Source organism: Emys orbicularis, chromosome 1 (genome assembly GCF_028017835.1).
Source record: "Emys orbicularis isolate rEmyOrb1 chromosome 1, rEmyOrb1.hap1, whole genome shotgun sequence".
NCBI lineage: Eukaryota > Metazoa > Chordata > Testudines > Emydidae > Emys > Emys orbicularis.
The window spans coordinates 323579305-323596210 of record NC_088683.1 but is presented as its reverse complement, the minus strand read 5'-3'; the positions used below and the strand labels follow the sequence as shown (position 1 = coordinate 323596210).

The window sequence follows — 16906 nt, the reverse complement described above, 5'->3', positions numbered from 1 at the left end:
CACCAACAGAAGTTGGTCCAATAAAAGATTTTACCTCACCCAGCTTGTCACTCTTATCAGTGGATGTATGTTTGCTTCTGAGCCTCTCTCTGCAGTTTGCTGACAAAACCAAGTTTTGTACTCCTCATTACAGCACTATTATCTCTGTAGCAAGGGCCTTGTGGGGTCTCATGCGGCGCGGATAAAGCACACGACCAATGTGGTTGCAAGCTGACTCAAGCTGACTCCAACTCTGTTTATTACAAGCTTTCTTTCATAGTCTTTCTTAACATTACATAACACAATTAGGCTATAATTACACATCTACCGATTGGACAAGAAGGAGAATCATGTGTTTATCACATGTATAGCCCCACACCGATTGGTTCAATTGTTCCTTACATAAGGCCTCATCTTATATAACCACCAGGGGGCCTTACATAAGGCCTCATCTTATGTAACCACCAGGGGGCCTTACATAAGGCCATGATTTATTGCCAGGCAAGTGTCCCATCGTGACCCTTACCCTCTCATGGAACTTTACATCCCCACAGGGCCTGATCCAAATCCCATTGATCTCGCTGGGCTGCGGATCAGGCTGCAGAAGAGTAAGTTATATTCTGCCCAAACTGCCTAGCGCCATAGCCTAATTCTCTCCAGACTGGGCCAACAGCTGGCTGAGGCTTTGTTTGGTAGCCTTTTTGTAGGCCACACTTTCCTTATGTAAGGTACCAGCCGTGCAAATGGGACCTTTACATGTATGTGAGCTGAGGTTCACGGGGGCTTTGTGACAGGAGATGCAGAGCCACAAACACTGGGTCACATGGGAGTGACCGTAAGGTTTCCAAACAAGCCAGTCCGCCCCATTCTGCAGTATGGCTGTGTTACCCCTCCCACCACACCTGCTTCTCCGGGCAGCTTTGGGCCTCATGCTGCAGGATCAGCACGTGTCAGAGAGCCGCCCGCTCCCCCACATATCACGTGCCTTCCGGCAATGTGGGATGCACAGACCATTCCATTTCTCCAGGGGGGTTCCAATTTTGGGTGCTCTCACATGGGCTCCCTGTCGGGAATCTGAAGCCCCTCCATCACCCCCCCACCCCAAGGCAGACGTAAACACAAAGTGGGGGCGAGACGTACAACCCAGCTACGCTCTTAGTCTCTCAGGGTTGCTCCACCCTGCTGAGAGCACGGCAACCAGAAATAAGTGGGTGATGCCTCTCACGTTAACTCCTGTCAGACCCTTGAGTGCAGAGGATGGAGTAGGTAGGGGCCGAGTGCCTTACAGACCCTGCGTGTGCACTGGGGAGGGGCTGTCACAGAGGGAGCTTCATGTATGGTGACAGCACAAGCACCAGCATCAGTGGCACAGTAGGGCCTGGATTTAGGGAGCTGGGCAGGCAGGACTGAAACAGCCCCCTCGACCCCAGAGAGGCAGCCAGGCAGAGGCTCCCCTTAGAGGAACCAGGGGACTCAGGGTCACGCCTGCTCATAGCCTGGGTGGGCTCCAGTGCTATCAGTGATGACACCATGGCACTTTATGTGCTGCGACTGAGATGGTGTTGCCGGCTTCTGCAATTTTATGACAAATCTCACAACATCCACTGTTCTTTCTAAAGCCCCAGCTGCTGGAATCACAAATTTGTATGAGAATCTCAGCTTTTGTTTTTTGTTTGTTTTAAAAAGAGTCAGATTCTAGCCCTCATGGTTGTGGAGAAAAGCTTGAAAACACGACCTGAGCACACCCTAAAGGCTCAGAGACCAGAACGCGAATAAAAATAACCCACATTTATTATTATTATTATTATTACCAAAATCCTCATGACTGTTATGTCAATCTCAGGATATTTGGGGACCTGACTCCTGATTTTTGAGCATTTGGTGCTGGCAATACTGATTTCTCCCTCTCCCTCCACCTTCACAGCGGGGTCTGGGCTCCTCACTCCTCTTTCAGTGGCTGATGGAGGTTCCGATAGGTGACAGGATGTCAGCAAATAATATTTTTAAAAATCACAAACCCAAGTGTTTAACTTCAGCTTGATTTCTGCTTCAGTTTCACTAGGAGTTAAAGGCCCCTTAATGCCCATTAAGCTTTATTTTTACTGATTTTCCAGCATGCCTGTGACTGTAGTAGAACAATTGATATGATGGTGAGCGAACAAGGGTAGAACATAAAGACAACTTTTTCATTCAAAATAAAAGGATAGAAGATGTAACAGGGAGAATGTATATTCATCAAATATGTAAACTGAGACATTGCATTATTTGCATAAGATCTCTCTGTTTCTGGACCTTTAGTCTTAACAGGTAGGACGATGCAAAAATCGAGCCACTGCTTTGGTCACCACAGTTGTAAAATGACACACACAAGCACATCCCTCTGCAGATGTTAGGAGCCCAGGAGAGTTGAGCTGTGCTCTTGCAGACCTCAGGAAGTAAGCAGAAAGGAGGGAATTGTCCACCCACCCTTCCAGCCCAGTTCTCCCTGTCCCCCGTCAAGACTATTTTAAATAAGGAACTTCTAAGACAACCCTTGATAAGATAGAGCGAAGGAACAGCTCTATGATGTAAGCGTGTCACTTGCCAAGAACACTGGAATTTTACAAAAACAAACAAACACATAATTCCAAACAACCAAACATTAGAAAATCAAAATTTGGAGTAAATATTTTTGTCTAGGAATTGGCACACTGTTTTTTTAAAATACGGTAGGACCTCAGAGTTACGAATATCAGAATTATGAACTGACCAGTCAAGCACACACCTCATTTGGAACTTGAAGTACACAATCAGGCAGCAGCAGAGACCAAAAAAAAAAAAGCAAATACAGTACAGTACTGTGTTAAACACAAACTACTAAAAAAACAAAGGGAAAGCAGCATTTTTCTTCTGAAGTAAAGTTTCAAAACTGTATTAAGTCAATATTCAGTTGTAAACTTTTAAAAGAACAACCATAACATTTTGTTCAGAGTTACGATCATTTCAGAGTTATGAACAACCTCCATTCCTGAGGTATTCGTAACGCTGAGGTTCTAGTGTCTTGCAAATAATGAAGAAATTTGTGAAAACCAGTCTACTAATGGACAATTTATAAATAGAAAAAAAAAGAGTTGGAATCATCCAATAAAAACTGTTCACTGCTAACAGTTAAATTATGATAATACAGTGGTAAAAACCAACAGCAAATAAGAAACTGTTGGTTTAATGTACATTTAAATGGAGTAAAAGTAAGTACTTCAGTTTTGCATAGTTAACAGGGCCGGCTCCAGGCACCAGACGAGAAAGCACGTGCCTGGGGCAGCACATTGTACGGAGCGGAATTCTGGCCAATTTTGGGGCGTCCAGCCCAGCCCTGCAGGGGCACAAACTAGCGATCCCCGCCGCTCACCGTGCCGCCGGGCTCCCTGGGACGCGCCACTCCCCGTCGCCTGCACCGGCCTCCACCTCCCGCGCCGCTCTGAGCCTGGCCCGGCCGAGCCGCCTTTAAAGGAGCGGCTGAGCCAGCACCTCCTGCAGCCCCCGGGGGCTCTGCCTGCCCAGCCGGGAGAGACAACCCAAGGCCGGAGGGCTGCCCACGGGCGGAGGGAGCAGGCGGGTGCTGCCCTTCACCCCCCTGCAAGCCACCTTGACCGCCCTCCACGTGCTCCCTGGGGCGGCAAAAAAGCTAGAGCCGGCCCTGATAGTTAAATATTTTATATTCTATTCTGTTATATACACAAATCTATACATTCTAATGATCAGTCCAATTTTTTAAAGGAGGCTGTTGGAGGCACATAGCATATTTCATAAGGGCATTGAAGAACATGAAATAGAGCACTGTGGAAAAAATCTGCAGCACATATACAAACCAGTAAGTATATGTTCCCTCCCGGCTTTGTGAAAAAGTGCTGCATTTCTACTGGCAAAAACTAGGAACTGTTCACATCTGCCTGGCAGAACCTGACTCTCAGGTTCTGTAGAACATGTAGGTTCAGAATCAAGAATGCTGTTTAAAATAAAAAGCTACCTGGGCTTTCTACATCCAGTTTCTAAACCCAATCCCTCAAAAGGGCTTAGGGCTAGATCTACAAAGGGGTTTAGGTGTCTTCCTACCACTTTAGGCACTTAAATCCAAAATGCATACCCTCAAAATCCCTGCTCAGCTGCCACCTAAACTTGTAGGCATCTAATGTCCCTGAGCACCTACATTTCTGCTGATAAAGTCCTTAAATGCCTAAAAATCTGTCGCTGAGCATGCACAAAGTTGGCTGACCCAGCTCACACCTGTAAGCCCCAGTGGGATCCTCATCTAGACATTCCCCTATCTCACCTGCACAGCCTGATCCAGAAGGCATGCTCAGAGGCTGCCCGATAGATTGGGCCTTGTACAAAATGCCAGAGGAGAAGGGGGTACCTTCCTTTAAAACTTACAACTCTAGCCCAGTGGTTAGAACACTAACCAAGGATGTAAGAGATGTTCAAATCCCCCTCTTCTTCCCTCCCTCCCTGAAGTGGAGCAGCAGACTGAACCCAGGTGTCCCAGCTCCCAGTTGAGTGACCTGAGCTATGGGGTATTCTGGAGTTGACAGGTTTTTAGGTACGTATGGCACTTTATCATTAGAAAGAAAGGCACCTAGGGAATTTAGGCAGTGTGACAGTCTGTATCCCTATATTCACCCTTTTTACAAAACTATAATGGATTTTTTACGAAGTATGCCTGGTGAGGTATCATTTGAAAATTCATAATGTGCTGATCGTTATTGTCCTGGTAAAATACGTGTGGCAACACTGTATGTAAAATTATAAGATTCTACTGTATAACATTACAGAGGGTTATTCCAAGTTTAGAAAAGCAGGCACAAACCGATTCTTCAAAGACAAGAGGCAAACTGATTCCTCAGCCAGGCATCAACAAAATCAGATGGACTATCACTTGGTAGGAAAAAGGGTGTGAGCAAGAAATTTACATCTTGGCAAAGAAACAGCTGCAAGTTCCATCTCCCCAGACTTTGTCTCCTGAACCCCAGCTGGAGATAATTCTCAAAGAAGAGGAAAAGGATAAAAGGGAAGAACAGAGACCCCAAATGTTCTCCCCCTTCATCTCTACTCATGGCATCAACAACACCTGAAGGACAAGGAAATTAACACTGAACTTGGGGAGGAGTCCTGGCTGAAAGGATTCCAGCCAGTAAGACTGCTAACGCATGTGGTGAGCGAAACCTTTGCTTTGAATTCATTTAGCTTGTTAAGTTAGATATTAGTCTGCAATTTACCTTTTATTTCTTTGTAACCAATTCTGACTTTTATGCCTCATTACTTGTATTCACTTAAAATCTCTCTTTCTGTAGTTAATAATACACTTGTTTTATCATTTTATCTAAACCAGTGTGTTTGGATTGAAGTGTTTGGGGAACTTCAATTGAGACAACAAGGTTTGTGCATATCATTTTCTATTAATGAAATGATGGACTTTATACGAGTTTGCATTGTGGAGGAGAATGCTGGGCAGTACAAGACACACATTTCTGGGGAAAAGTCTGGGACTGGGAATTTCGCTGGTGTTGCCCGGCAGTGTAATTCATAGTTGGCTGGCACTCAGACTGTATATCTGGGGGTGATTTACATGCTGAAGGCTGTGTGTGGGCAGACTAGACGCGGTTGCTCTCACAGCAAAGCAGTGTAAAGGGCACCCCAGGTTGGAGAATTGAGGGGACACAGCTGTACCCTGGGGAATATCATAGGCAGCTATAGGGTTAGGCGGCAGCTGAGTGAGGATTTTGAGGCTTTAAATTTTGGACTTAGGTGCCTAAATGTGTATCCGCATCCGATCCGTGAGCCGCAAAAATTGTCTGCAGATTTGCAAGGCTCTAAACAACTCCATAGGTCACCAAACAGCAAGCCCCCAATCCCTAACCACCCCCACTTCTCCCCAGAGGCCTCCTGTCCCACCACCTGCTCTGCCCCTGTCGTACCTCCTTCCCCACTCTGAGTAAGAAGGCTACAATCCTGGGCCCTCGTGTGCAGTGTCACTCTCTCAGTGGGTGCAGAGGAGGGCTCGGACACCCCTATGCAACTGCGAGGGCTGTAATGCATGCAGACCTGACCCAGGCAGAGAGCGGCGATAACTGCTCTCTTCATAGCACGTGCCCTTGCCACCCACTAGTTTAAATTACAACACTATACTTCTTTCAAAATGGCACTTGGCTCACTCCCTTCTGGGAGTTGTAGTTTACTTGCTCTGTCCATTCAAGCTGGGGACTACAATTCCCAGAATGTCCAGCGGGCTATTCCTTGCTGCGTGATTCAGAGAGCTGAGCTGGAGCCTGCAGGCTGTGTGACAGCCGCTCCATTCTGGTGAGTCTGAGATCCAGTGCCCTGCATAGATACAAAATTTGTATCTGCATCCAAGCTGCTATCTGCAAAAACGGTCCACGGATATAAAGCGGATACCCGCGGATTTGCAGGGCTCTAGCAATTGGTGGTGTGCTCCAATATGAAGCTGTAATCCAAGGCACTACAACCCCTGTATCCACAGTAAAACTGTGTTTAATCAGTAATTTTAATTGGCTTCATCAGTAATAATCCATTTTCCATTTTGGGATAAACTATTTAGCCACCACTTAGAAAACAAATTCGTTGCCATTTAAAGCAGCATATGGCTTCTATTCTCCCTTTAATCAGTGTGAATGCTAGAAATGTGTTTTTCCTCTGAAGAATAACCTTGATTTCATGGTAATCAAATTGAATTGATAGCTAATTCTGTTTTGCGTTATATTAAATTTTAGAGCAGATCAGGGATTCTCAGACTTTCTCATTGTGTGGAACACATTTTAAGATACAGATTGTGCCTTGGACAAACTCTCCTCCCATTTATGACAACACATAATCCTTGTGACAACAGCCACAGATGTTTACATGGAAAAGTAATATCAGGAAACTATCTAATTGACTTTTAGTGCAGGTTAGCAGATGAAAAGAAGGACCCCGTACCATGTGAGCTACCAGCTCTCCACAGACTAGCGTTCAAGTGACCACATTTTGAGAACTCTGATGCAGAGAATAATGCAGCTGAACTCTGGTTAAAATTCCTCACATTTGCTAACCCTTTCTGAGGCTAATCTAAATCCTTTAAAGTCAATGGGAATTGACTTAACTCGCTTTGGGCCAGGCAGTTTCTGTTCAGGCCCCAATTCAGCAAGATACTTAAGCACACATCTAACTTCAAGTATGTGAGTTGTCACGTTGTCATGTGCATGTCACTTTGCTGGAGCACGGTCCTAATGGAGAGTGCAGGCAGAGGCTAATCCACAAGTCATTCTTGCTATATGCTGTTGCCTCTTAGGAGCTGGGAAGGCAGGAGTTTCAAAGAGGCATTCAGTGAACATGCACAATTCATTTGACACATTCCAGATGTTCTGTTGCTCTGTAGAGGATTCCTGTTTTAAATTATTGATAAATATGAAAGTTCAGTGTGTTAAAAACAATGTGGGAAACTCACTCATCTCTGGCAGAGTTAGAGAATAGTTTTATAGTGCATAGTAGGAGTGTGTAACTAACGAAATTGGTTACTACATAGATTTCTGAATCTTTACTCTGCCTGGTGCATGAGTGGCAATAATTACAATGGGTCCCTCTATCACAACTTTAGCACTTTAATGGATGCCCTAAATTATGATTGATCATCACCAGTGGTAAGGTCATAAGATACAAAATTATATCAATGTTAAAGGTACAGGGCTGTAACTAAACACAGCCATTTGCCTTAATGCACCAAAGTTTTACAATCTAATTTAGGGGCTAGCATTTAATTTCATTTCCATTCATCTAAATTGGGAGGATGTCCCCTGAATTCAATGGAGTTAGTATGGATTGGTTTCTGTAACACCTGTAGCCTCAGGGGGTGAGGAGGAAGTCCTCCTACACCTTTGTATGGATGTTACATCAATAATATGGACTAATGGATGAGGAACATAAGGCAACTGAGATATAAACAGAGAGAATCTCTTCACACTGGTTACAATAACTATGCAGGCTGAAGACAAATAGCTAGGAAGGGAAGACACACACATCTGGTATTGGAAGAAACTATACAAGAACTATTCAAGTTTATGAGATTATTCCCCTGCAGAACTGCCAGGGTCATTGAAAGGTTGGGCTAACTGCCATGTAAATGGCACCTATGCATGTGCTAACCTAACATACCTTGCTGACCCAACTTTTCAGAATCCGGTTCTCATTCATTGTCAACATTTTTTGTTTACACCAGTTGTTTACACCAGTTCTTTCAATTTTAACTAATTCCCTGTTCTCTTTTTACTTTTCACAGCTCACCTCCAAACCTCTCTAAAAAAACAAAACAAAACCCATTTCAGACAAGTTTTCCTTGGAATTTCAGAGAACTTTAGCTAATTCTATTTCTACTTGATTCTTTCCATGTAGTTTATGCACATTGAACTCTTGATGCACTAAGACCTTTTCACAGATGAGGAGACTCCCAACAAGATTTTATGCTTCAGCATTCACAAAATAATGTACAGGTGTTAAAAATTACCATTTAAATATTTTGGCTGTACTTATTCACATACTGCTCACCCTGCACCCTGTATAGCAGGCAAATTAAGTGAGATCTGAATTGTGTGCTAGTGCAACGCACTGGTGAATGTGTGGCTGGATATGCACAGATCTTCCTCTGTGCCAAAGCCACAGAAAGTGTGAGTTTGTTACAGCTCCCAGCTAGAGATCCATGTATCTTTAGCTCAAGCTGTAGCAACTCATGCTTTTATTCTGGAGGTCCCTGATTCAGTCCACAGTGTGTCAGCCACTGTCACCTTAGCACCTTGGATTGGCTAAAGTCTAATTTGTGACTGAAAGGACATGTGGCCATGTTGCCATAGCTGAGATCAGTGCTGACGCTGGAGTTGGAGGCCCCTTAATATAAATGAGAGCTGCCAGCAGGATGTTCTCAACTTTGCAATTTGCGCCTTCCCATGGTCTGCCAGAGCTCAGACTCCTTCAGCTTAAAGGAGTACTTCAAAACCCAGGTTTTTTTTCCACTCAGGCATTTGAAGACTGGATGGCTAGGGGATGGAAGGTTCTATGGATATTTATTTAAGCATGGCCAGTCCTTTCTGTTATCTCCTATTGTGCATTTTAATGTATGGGATAGGTGCCTCATGCATAGGAGAGACACCAATCGGTCTTTTTATAAATTTGAAGAAAAGAAGTAAAACAGAGTGGGTTAGAGGAAAACTCAAACAGGACAATATGGGCTCATTTCTGCCCTCATTTGCACAGGCAGTTGCCCCTTGGTAAGTGAGAATTGAATTAAGCTATGGGAAAGATGGATGCTTAAGGTTAGGCTCCTGAGTCCATAGTTAGGCTCCTAAATAACAATACCTAAGTCTTGTATAGCGTTTTCATCAGTAGATGAATAAATACAATAAATAAGTGTGAGGTGGGACTCTGGGAGGGTCCCAGAGCTCGGGCTGCAGCCTGAGCCCGAACATGTACATAACTAAACAGCCCATTAGCCTGAGCCCTGCAAGCCTGAGTCAGCTGGCATGGGCCAGGCACAGGTGTCTAATTGCAGTGTAGACATACTCTTAGGCATTGCTGGTATACTTATAAATAACAGTACTACTAATAAAGCTCCCATTAATTTCAGGAGGGACTACTGGGTGCTCAGCACCTTTGCAATTGGCCACTTATTTAGATGCTTCAGAATGGATTCAGGAAACTAATTTTAGGCTCCCAGGTTTGAAAATCTTGGCCTTTGTTTTTATTTTATGTTCTACAGTATCTCAGTTCCTAAGAAATACAAAACAGCCCTATGTGTACTACAAACAAATCGACTGAAAGTACTCCACAGCTGGAGTCTAATCATACGGAAAGCCAGGTAATAGCAATTTTAGATCTTGATGATGATTCACCTGAAGAACAATAACAGCTCACTAACAATCAAGTGTAGAGTTGCTCTGCAGATCTGAAATACATGGTCAGCTGCCTGTCTGTAGTCTCTAATTACAAACACATCTAGTTTGATAAACACAAAGGCAATGTGCTGTGTGTTAATACCGTAACAAGCATATTACCTAGTTTCAGCCTTTCCCTTGCAAACTCCCACTTGCTGGCATCAAATGGAAGACGTTCACATTGTTCATCTAAGGGGACTTCATCAGGATCCATTATGATTGACAGGTAATTGGTCTTTATTTCAGAAGAATAAGGCTAGGAAATCAAGAACATTTCAAAGTCACCACCAGATGGAAAACAGTAGTGGGCAGCAGCTTCTGGTTTGGGTCAAGGCTTGCAAGTTGATTAGATCTGACAGATGCACATAAAGCACCTCCCCCCATAAGGACGTGTGTTTCACACTCCAATATAAAATCGGTTAAAAATTCTGTTATTTAATGTTGTGACATTTTTATTTTTATACCAGCCCTTCCTCCTCCTTTTTCTCATACATGATGCTGTCAATTTCTTCAATTAAATCCATATGAATTCTCATGCAAATAATTGCCATGGGATATAGACTCTGTACTTTAAAGAAGTAAGAAATATTTTCAGAAACTGACTCAACACCATTGCTGAAAAGAACTTTTGCTGAATGATTGTACAACCCCCCCCCCAAAAAAGAACAAAACCATCCCCTGACAACCCCTCTGCCACCCCCACTCCTCTCCACCCCCACTGGTACATGCAGCAGATGGAGTTCAACTGTCAGTGTTTTTTTCTTTTGTGAATTCAACAAAGAAAGGTCAGATGTGGTTTGAGCTTGCAAGACTTAGTCTGTACTGAACTGTATGTTACAGTTTTCAAATACTCAGAAATTCTTAATGAGATTTTGGCCCAGAAAAGCATCCTCCCCAAAACAAATTGCTGCCTTCCCATGAGAAATGTAAGGAATCACGTTCCTTCTAAAGGTTTATAGCTGTACATCAGTTTACATTTTGAAACTTATTTTCTTCTGTGAGCATGTAGAGTTACCAATAACCTCAGCTAGATTTCTGCATAGTCATAGGAAGCGCTTGTATTTGTGTGGCAAAGGAAAAATCTCGGCCTGCATAAAGTCTGGTTTCATGGCTATGGGCTGGAAGTTGTGCAAGCTTCATGGAAATGAGCATCAGCGTGCTTTCCATCTAGCCATGCCAAAACAGCAATAGACTATTGTCACCTACATCTTACACCCACATACTTCCAATTCGTACTCAAGCTGCTCTGTAGCTTGCAGCTCGCCTCCTCCATTGCCAGGAATTGTCCTCCTTCCTGAAAACGTTTTCACTACATTGCTTAAAAGGGAAAATGCACACACTGTAAGTAGGAAGACCTTGGGGAAAGAAGCATGTTGAAAATTATGGGTAACTTCCTGACTCTTGTTTCAGCTGCCTTGCACTGTCCAAAACACCCTGTAAACTTCCCTAAAAGGACAACTGAGGATCCCTCCAAAGTAGGGGAATCCTTGAGTGGCACAAAGTCTGCAATATTTGCTTCTGACCTGCTGCTGCTTTCTACAGAGAGGGTGTGCCTGGGCAGGGATGGGGAAGGGCCAGGGCACATGGTGCACCAGCTGATCCTCATTGCACTTCTCCAGCTGGCACAACTTAGAAACAGCTCTTAGGCTGTCATATCACTCCCAGGATCAGAGGAACAGTTAAATGGCATCGAGCTGCCTTCTCTCTCCTTGGCTGCACTGAGCACCAAATCCTGGGCACTGTTGGAGATTCAGCCCTATATTTGTAGTAAAAGTGGAAGGAAAAGTGTGACAGAGCAAATACATGTCGGGGTGTGTGTGCGCATGACTTTAAGAAGATGCTCTATTTCTTTGACAGCATGAAATTGTTTTTGATGTGGTAGCTGCTGTAGCTGCCACATTTCTGCCTGAGCCCTAAATATGAAGTTGTAGCTTAGAGCTAATTTTTATATTCCAGCCATAAATCTTTAAGACTAGGGATTTATAACAGAAACTTAGAGAGCCTTAAATAGAGAATCCTGAATGGAAACCTTTGGATGCGAAGAGGCCTTTACTATGTTACCTAGAAGTTGGCCTCCCTGGTTTTGTGGCATGTGAGTGTCCAGTCTGGTAGCAAACCCAAACTTCCCTGCAGCTCCTTTTTCCATGGTTTAATTGCTCATACAGTTAAGGCTTTTTATAATACTTAACCATTTCCCAACTGTTGTTTAGTGCCATTAATAATTATTCTGTCCATAATGACGTGGGAATAATTGGTCCTTATCCCCTTTATAAGATCTCTTTATCTATTTGTAGTCCGTTATATTTCCCTTCTCTCCTCACTCTCCTTTTTGCTAGACTTAAACGTGCCGGGTTCTCTCTCTCTCTCTCTGTGTGTGTGTGTGTGTGTGTGTGTGTGCGCACACATATGTAGTGCTGGGGTAGAAAGAGAGGGAGAATACACATTGAAATACAGTGACTGAAACAATGGTTTTAAAGGTCTAGCCCGGCATTCTCACAAAATCAATGGCAGTTTTCAGTGTCCAGAACAAAATGCAGCACTGGGCCTTAAATTGCCTCAGGGCAGGTCTACACTTAATAGACTGCATCAGTGCTGCTGCACTGCTGTAGCGCTTAAGTGAAGATGCTACTACGCCAATGGGAGAGCTTCTCCCATCAGTGTAGTTATTCCACTTCCCTGAAAGGCAGTAGCTATGTTGATGGGAGCTCTCCCGCAGACATAGCGCTGCTTACACCAGCGCAGCGGTTAGGGCGGTAGAACTACGACACTCAGGTGTGTGGCTTTTTCACACCCCGGAGCGATGTAGTTATACTGATATAAGTCTGTAGTGCAGACCTGTCCTAAGATCACGTTTTTTTAAGGCATGGGCTGCAGAGTACTCCTGGGGGCATTCTGCGCCAAAAAATTAAAAATGCTGCACACAATATTTTAAAATTCTGCAAATTTTATTTGTCAAAATAACACTACATAATCATACCAGTTTCAATTATTTTGGTAATTTATTTCAAAATACCTGTCAGCAGGCATGTCTGTAACAATACAGACACACACAAAAATTCCCCATGGAGTAGAGAGTTAAAGAAACTCCTACCACAACCCAGTTCCTGCCCCCTTCCCTCCTCCCCCCCCGAGCCCAGCCGGCGAGCTAGACACCCATAACCCCTCCCCCACCAGAGCCCAGCCATGGTGCCTCACCCAGCAATACACTCAAGCCCTCTCCCCAGCCACGGCCCCCCCTTGCCCAGATACCCGCACCGCCTCCTCTCCGGAGCCCAGCCACAGGGCCCTCCAGCCAGATACCTGCACCTCCTCCCCCCAGAGCCCCGCCGTGGAACTCCCCCTTGCCCAGACACCCACACACCCTCCCCCACAAAGCCCAGGGATCCAGAGGGAGAAACAGCCTGATGCTTGGTCCCAGGCTTGCACAGAATTTCCTGTGTGCCGCCTTCTCCTTCCCACAGGGCATGCTGGGAACTGCAGCTGCCAGGAACCCTCTAGCTCCCTCTCCCTCCCACCAGCAGTGTCTTCTATGTGTGAGCTGGGCTCTGCTGAGTCCAGTGGCCCCTAGTGACAGCCCAGCAGCAGTGCAGCTCATTTCTGTGGGGGGAAAGGAAATTCTGCACACACATTAATTTCTGCAAAATTCTGCATCGCGCAGTGGCGCAGAATTCCCTCAGGAGTAGAAGAAGCAACGTCTTGTAGTCAGACCTTGACTTGATTTGCCTGAATTTGCTCAGACATAAAGACTGTAGGCCTGAGTGGTCTACACTTAAAATTTAGGTTGACATAGCTACATTGTTCAAGGGTATGAAAATGCCACACACCCTAGTGATATTGTATAGAGTCTGGGAGACACTTTAGGATATTATCATAGAATCATAGACTTTAAGGTCAGAAGGGTCCATTATGATTATCTCTAGTCTGACCTCCTGCACAACGCAGGCCACAGAATCTCACCCACCCACTCCTGTATCAAACCCCTAACCTATGTCTGAGCTATTGAAGTCCTCAAATTGTGGTTTAAAGACTTCAAGGTGCAGAGAATCCTCCAGCAAGTGACCCATGCCGTAGAGGAAGGCGAAAACCCCCCAGGTCCTCTGCCAATCTGCCCTGGAGGAAAATTCCTTCCCGACCCCACATATGGCAATCAGCTAAACCCTGAGCATGTGGGCAAGACTTAGCAGCCAGACGCCCAGGAAAGAATTCTCTGTAGTAACTCCGATCCCACCCCATCTAACATCCCATCACAGGCCATTGGGCATATTTACCGCTAATAGTCAAAGATCAATTAATTGCCAAAATTAGGGTATCCCATCATACCATACCCTCCATAAACTTATCAAGCTCAGTCTTGAAGCCAGATATGTCTTTTGCCCCCACTGCTCCCCTTGGAAGGCTGTTCCAGAACTTCACTCCTCTGATGGTTAGAAACCTTCGTCTAATTTCAAGTCTAAACTTCCTGATGGCCAGTTTATAGCCATTTGTTCTTGCGTCCACATTGGTACTGAGCTTAAATAATTCCTCTCCCTCCCTGGTATGTATCCCTCTGATATATTTATTTAGAGCAAACATATCTCCCCTCAGCCTTCTTTGGTTAGGCTGAACAAGCCAAGCTCTTTGAGTCTCCTTTCATAAGACAGGTTTTCCATTCCTTGGATCATCCTAGTAGTCCTTCTCTGTACCTGTTCCAGTTTGAATTCATCCTTCTTAAACATGGGAGACCAGAACTGCACACAGTATTCCAGATGAGGTCTCACCAGTGCCTTGTATAACGGTACTAACACCTCCTTATCTCTACTGGAAATACCTCGCCTGATGCATCCCAAGACCGCATTAGATTTTTTCATGGCCATATCACATTGGCGGCTCATAGTCCTCCTGTGATCAACCAATACTCCGAGGTCCTTCTCCTCCTCTGTTACTTCCAACTGATGTGTCCTCAGCTTATAACAAAAATTCTTGTTATTAATCCCTAAATGCATGACCTTGCACTTTTCACTATTAAATGTCATCCTCTTACTATTACTCCAGTTTACAAGGTCATCCAGATCTTCCTGTATGATATCCCGGTCCTTCTTTGTATTGGCAATACCTCCTAGCTTTGTGTCATCCGCATACTTTATTAGCACATTCCCACTTTTTGTGCCAAGGTTAGTAATAAAAAGATTAAATAAGATTGGTCCCAAAACCGATCCCTGAGGAACTCCACTAGTAACCTCCCTCCAGCCTGACAGTTCACCTTTCAGTATGACCCGTTGTAGTCTCCCCTTTAACCAGTTCCTTATCCACCTTTCAATTTTCATATTGAGCCCCATCTTTTCCAATTTAGCTAATAATTTCCCATGTGGAACTGTATCAAATGCCTTACTGAAATCGAGGTAAATTAGATCCACTGCGTTTCCTTTGTCTAAAAGATCTGTTACTTTCTCAAAGAAGGAGATCAGGTTGGTTTGGCACAATCTACCTTTTGTAAAACCATGTTGTATTTTGTCCCAATTACCGTTGACCTCAATGTCCTTAACTACTTTCTCCTTCAAATTTTTTTCCAAGACCTTGCATACTACAGATGTCAAACTAACACTGTAGTTACCTGGATCACTTTTACCCCCTTTCTTAAAAATAGGAACTATGTTAGCAATTCTCCAGTCGTACGGTACAACCCCTGAGTTTACAGATTCATTAAAAATTCTTGCGAATGGGCTTGCAATTTCATGTGCCAGTTCCTTTAATATTCTTGGATGAAGATTATCTGGGCCCCTCCGATTTAGTCCCATTAAGCTGTTCGAGTTTGGCTTCTACCTCGGATGTGGTAATATCTACCTCCATATCCTCATTCCCATTTGTCATCCTACCATTATCCCTAAGATCCTCATTAGCCTCATTAAAGACTGAGGCAAAGTATTTGTTTAGATATTGGGCCATGCCTAGATTATCCTTAACCTCCACTCCATCCTCAGTGTTTAGTGGTCCCACTTCTTCTTTCTTTGTTTTCTTCTTTTCTATATGGCTATAGAACCTTTTACTATTGGTTTTAATTCCCTTTGCAAGGTCCAACTCTACATAGTTTTTGGCCTTTCTCACTTTATCCCTACATGTTCTGACCTCAATAAGGTAGCTTTACTTGCTGATCCCTCCCATCTTCCACTCCTTGTAGGCTTTTTGCTTTTTCTTAATCACCTCTCTGAGATGCTTGCTCATCCAGCTTGGTCTACAACTCCTGCCTATGAATTTTTTCCCCTGTCTTGCGATGCAAACTTCTGATAGTTTCTGCAACTTTGACTTGAAGTAATTCCAGGCCTCCTCCGCCTTTAGATCCACAATTTCTTCAGTCAAATCCACTTCCCTAACTAATTCCCTTAATTTTTTAAAGTTAGCCCTTTTGAAATCAAAAACCCTAGTCACAGATCTATTTTTGTTTATCCTTCCATTTAGTTTGAACTGAATTAGCTCATGATTGCTCGAACCAAGGTTGTCCCCTACACCCATTTGTTCTATGGCGTCCTCACTACTCACCAAAACCAAATCTAAAATGGCATCCCCTCTTGTTGGTTCAGCAACTACTTGGTGAAGGAATCCATCAGCTATCGCATCCAGGAAAATCTGAGCCCTATTATTACTACTAGCACTTGTCCTCCAGTCTATATCTGGGAAGTTAGTCTCCCATGATCACACAATTCTCATTAGTATTTACTTCATTATAAAGAGGTCTCTATCCATATCCAAATCAGATCCCGGTGGTCTATAGGACACCCCAAGCACTATCCCAGGGGAGGCTCTAGTAGCTTTCTTCTCCATGTGATTTTTACCCAGACAGACTCTGTCTTATCCATTCCATCACTTCTTAGACTGTAAAGAAATATCTCATCGTTGATATATAATGCTACTCCACCACCTTTGCCTTTATTTCTGTCTTTCCTAAACAGCACACACCCTTCAATACCTGTACTCCAGTCATGACTACTATTCCACCATGTTTC

General features: G+C 44.1%; 1 protein-coding gene across 1 annotated transcript in view; it reads right to left on the bottom strand.

The window, feature by feature from the left end:
- The window catches only part of FLT1 (fms related receptor tyrosine kinase 1), a 145856-nt gene that overhangs the window by 20046 nt on the left and 108904 nt on the right, over positions 1-16906 (bottom strand). Inside the window, exon 17 of the mRNA XM_065397601.1 lies at positions 10050-10185. Coding sequence (XP_065253673.1) covers positions 10050-10185 — 136 coding nt within the window. The remainder of the gene's footprint in view (positions 1-10049; positions 10186-16906) is intronic.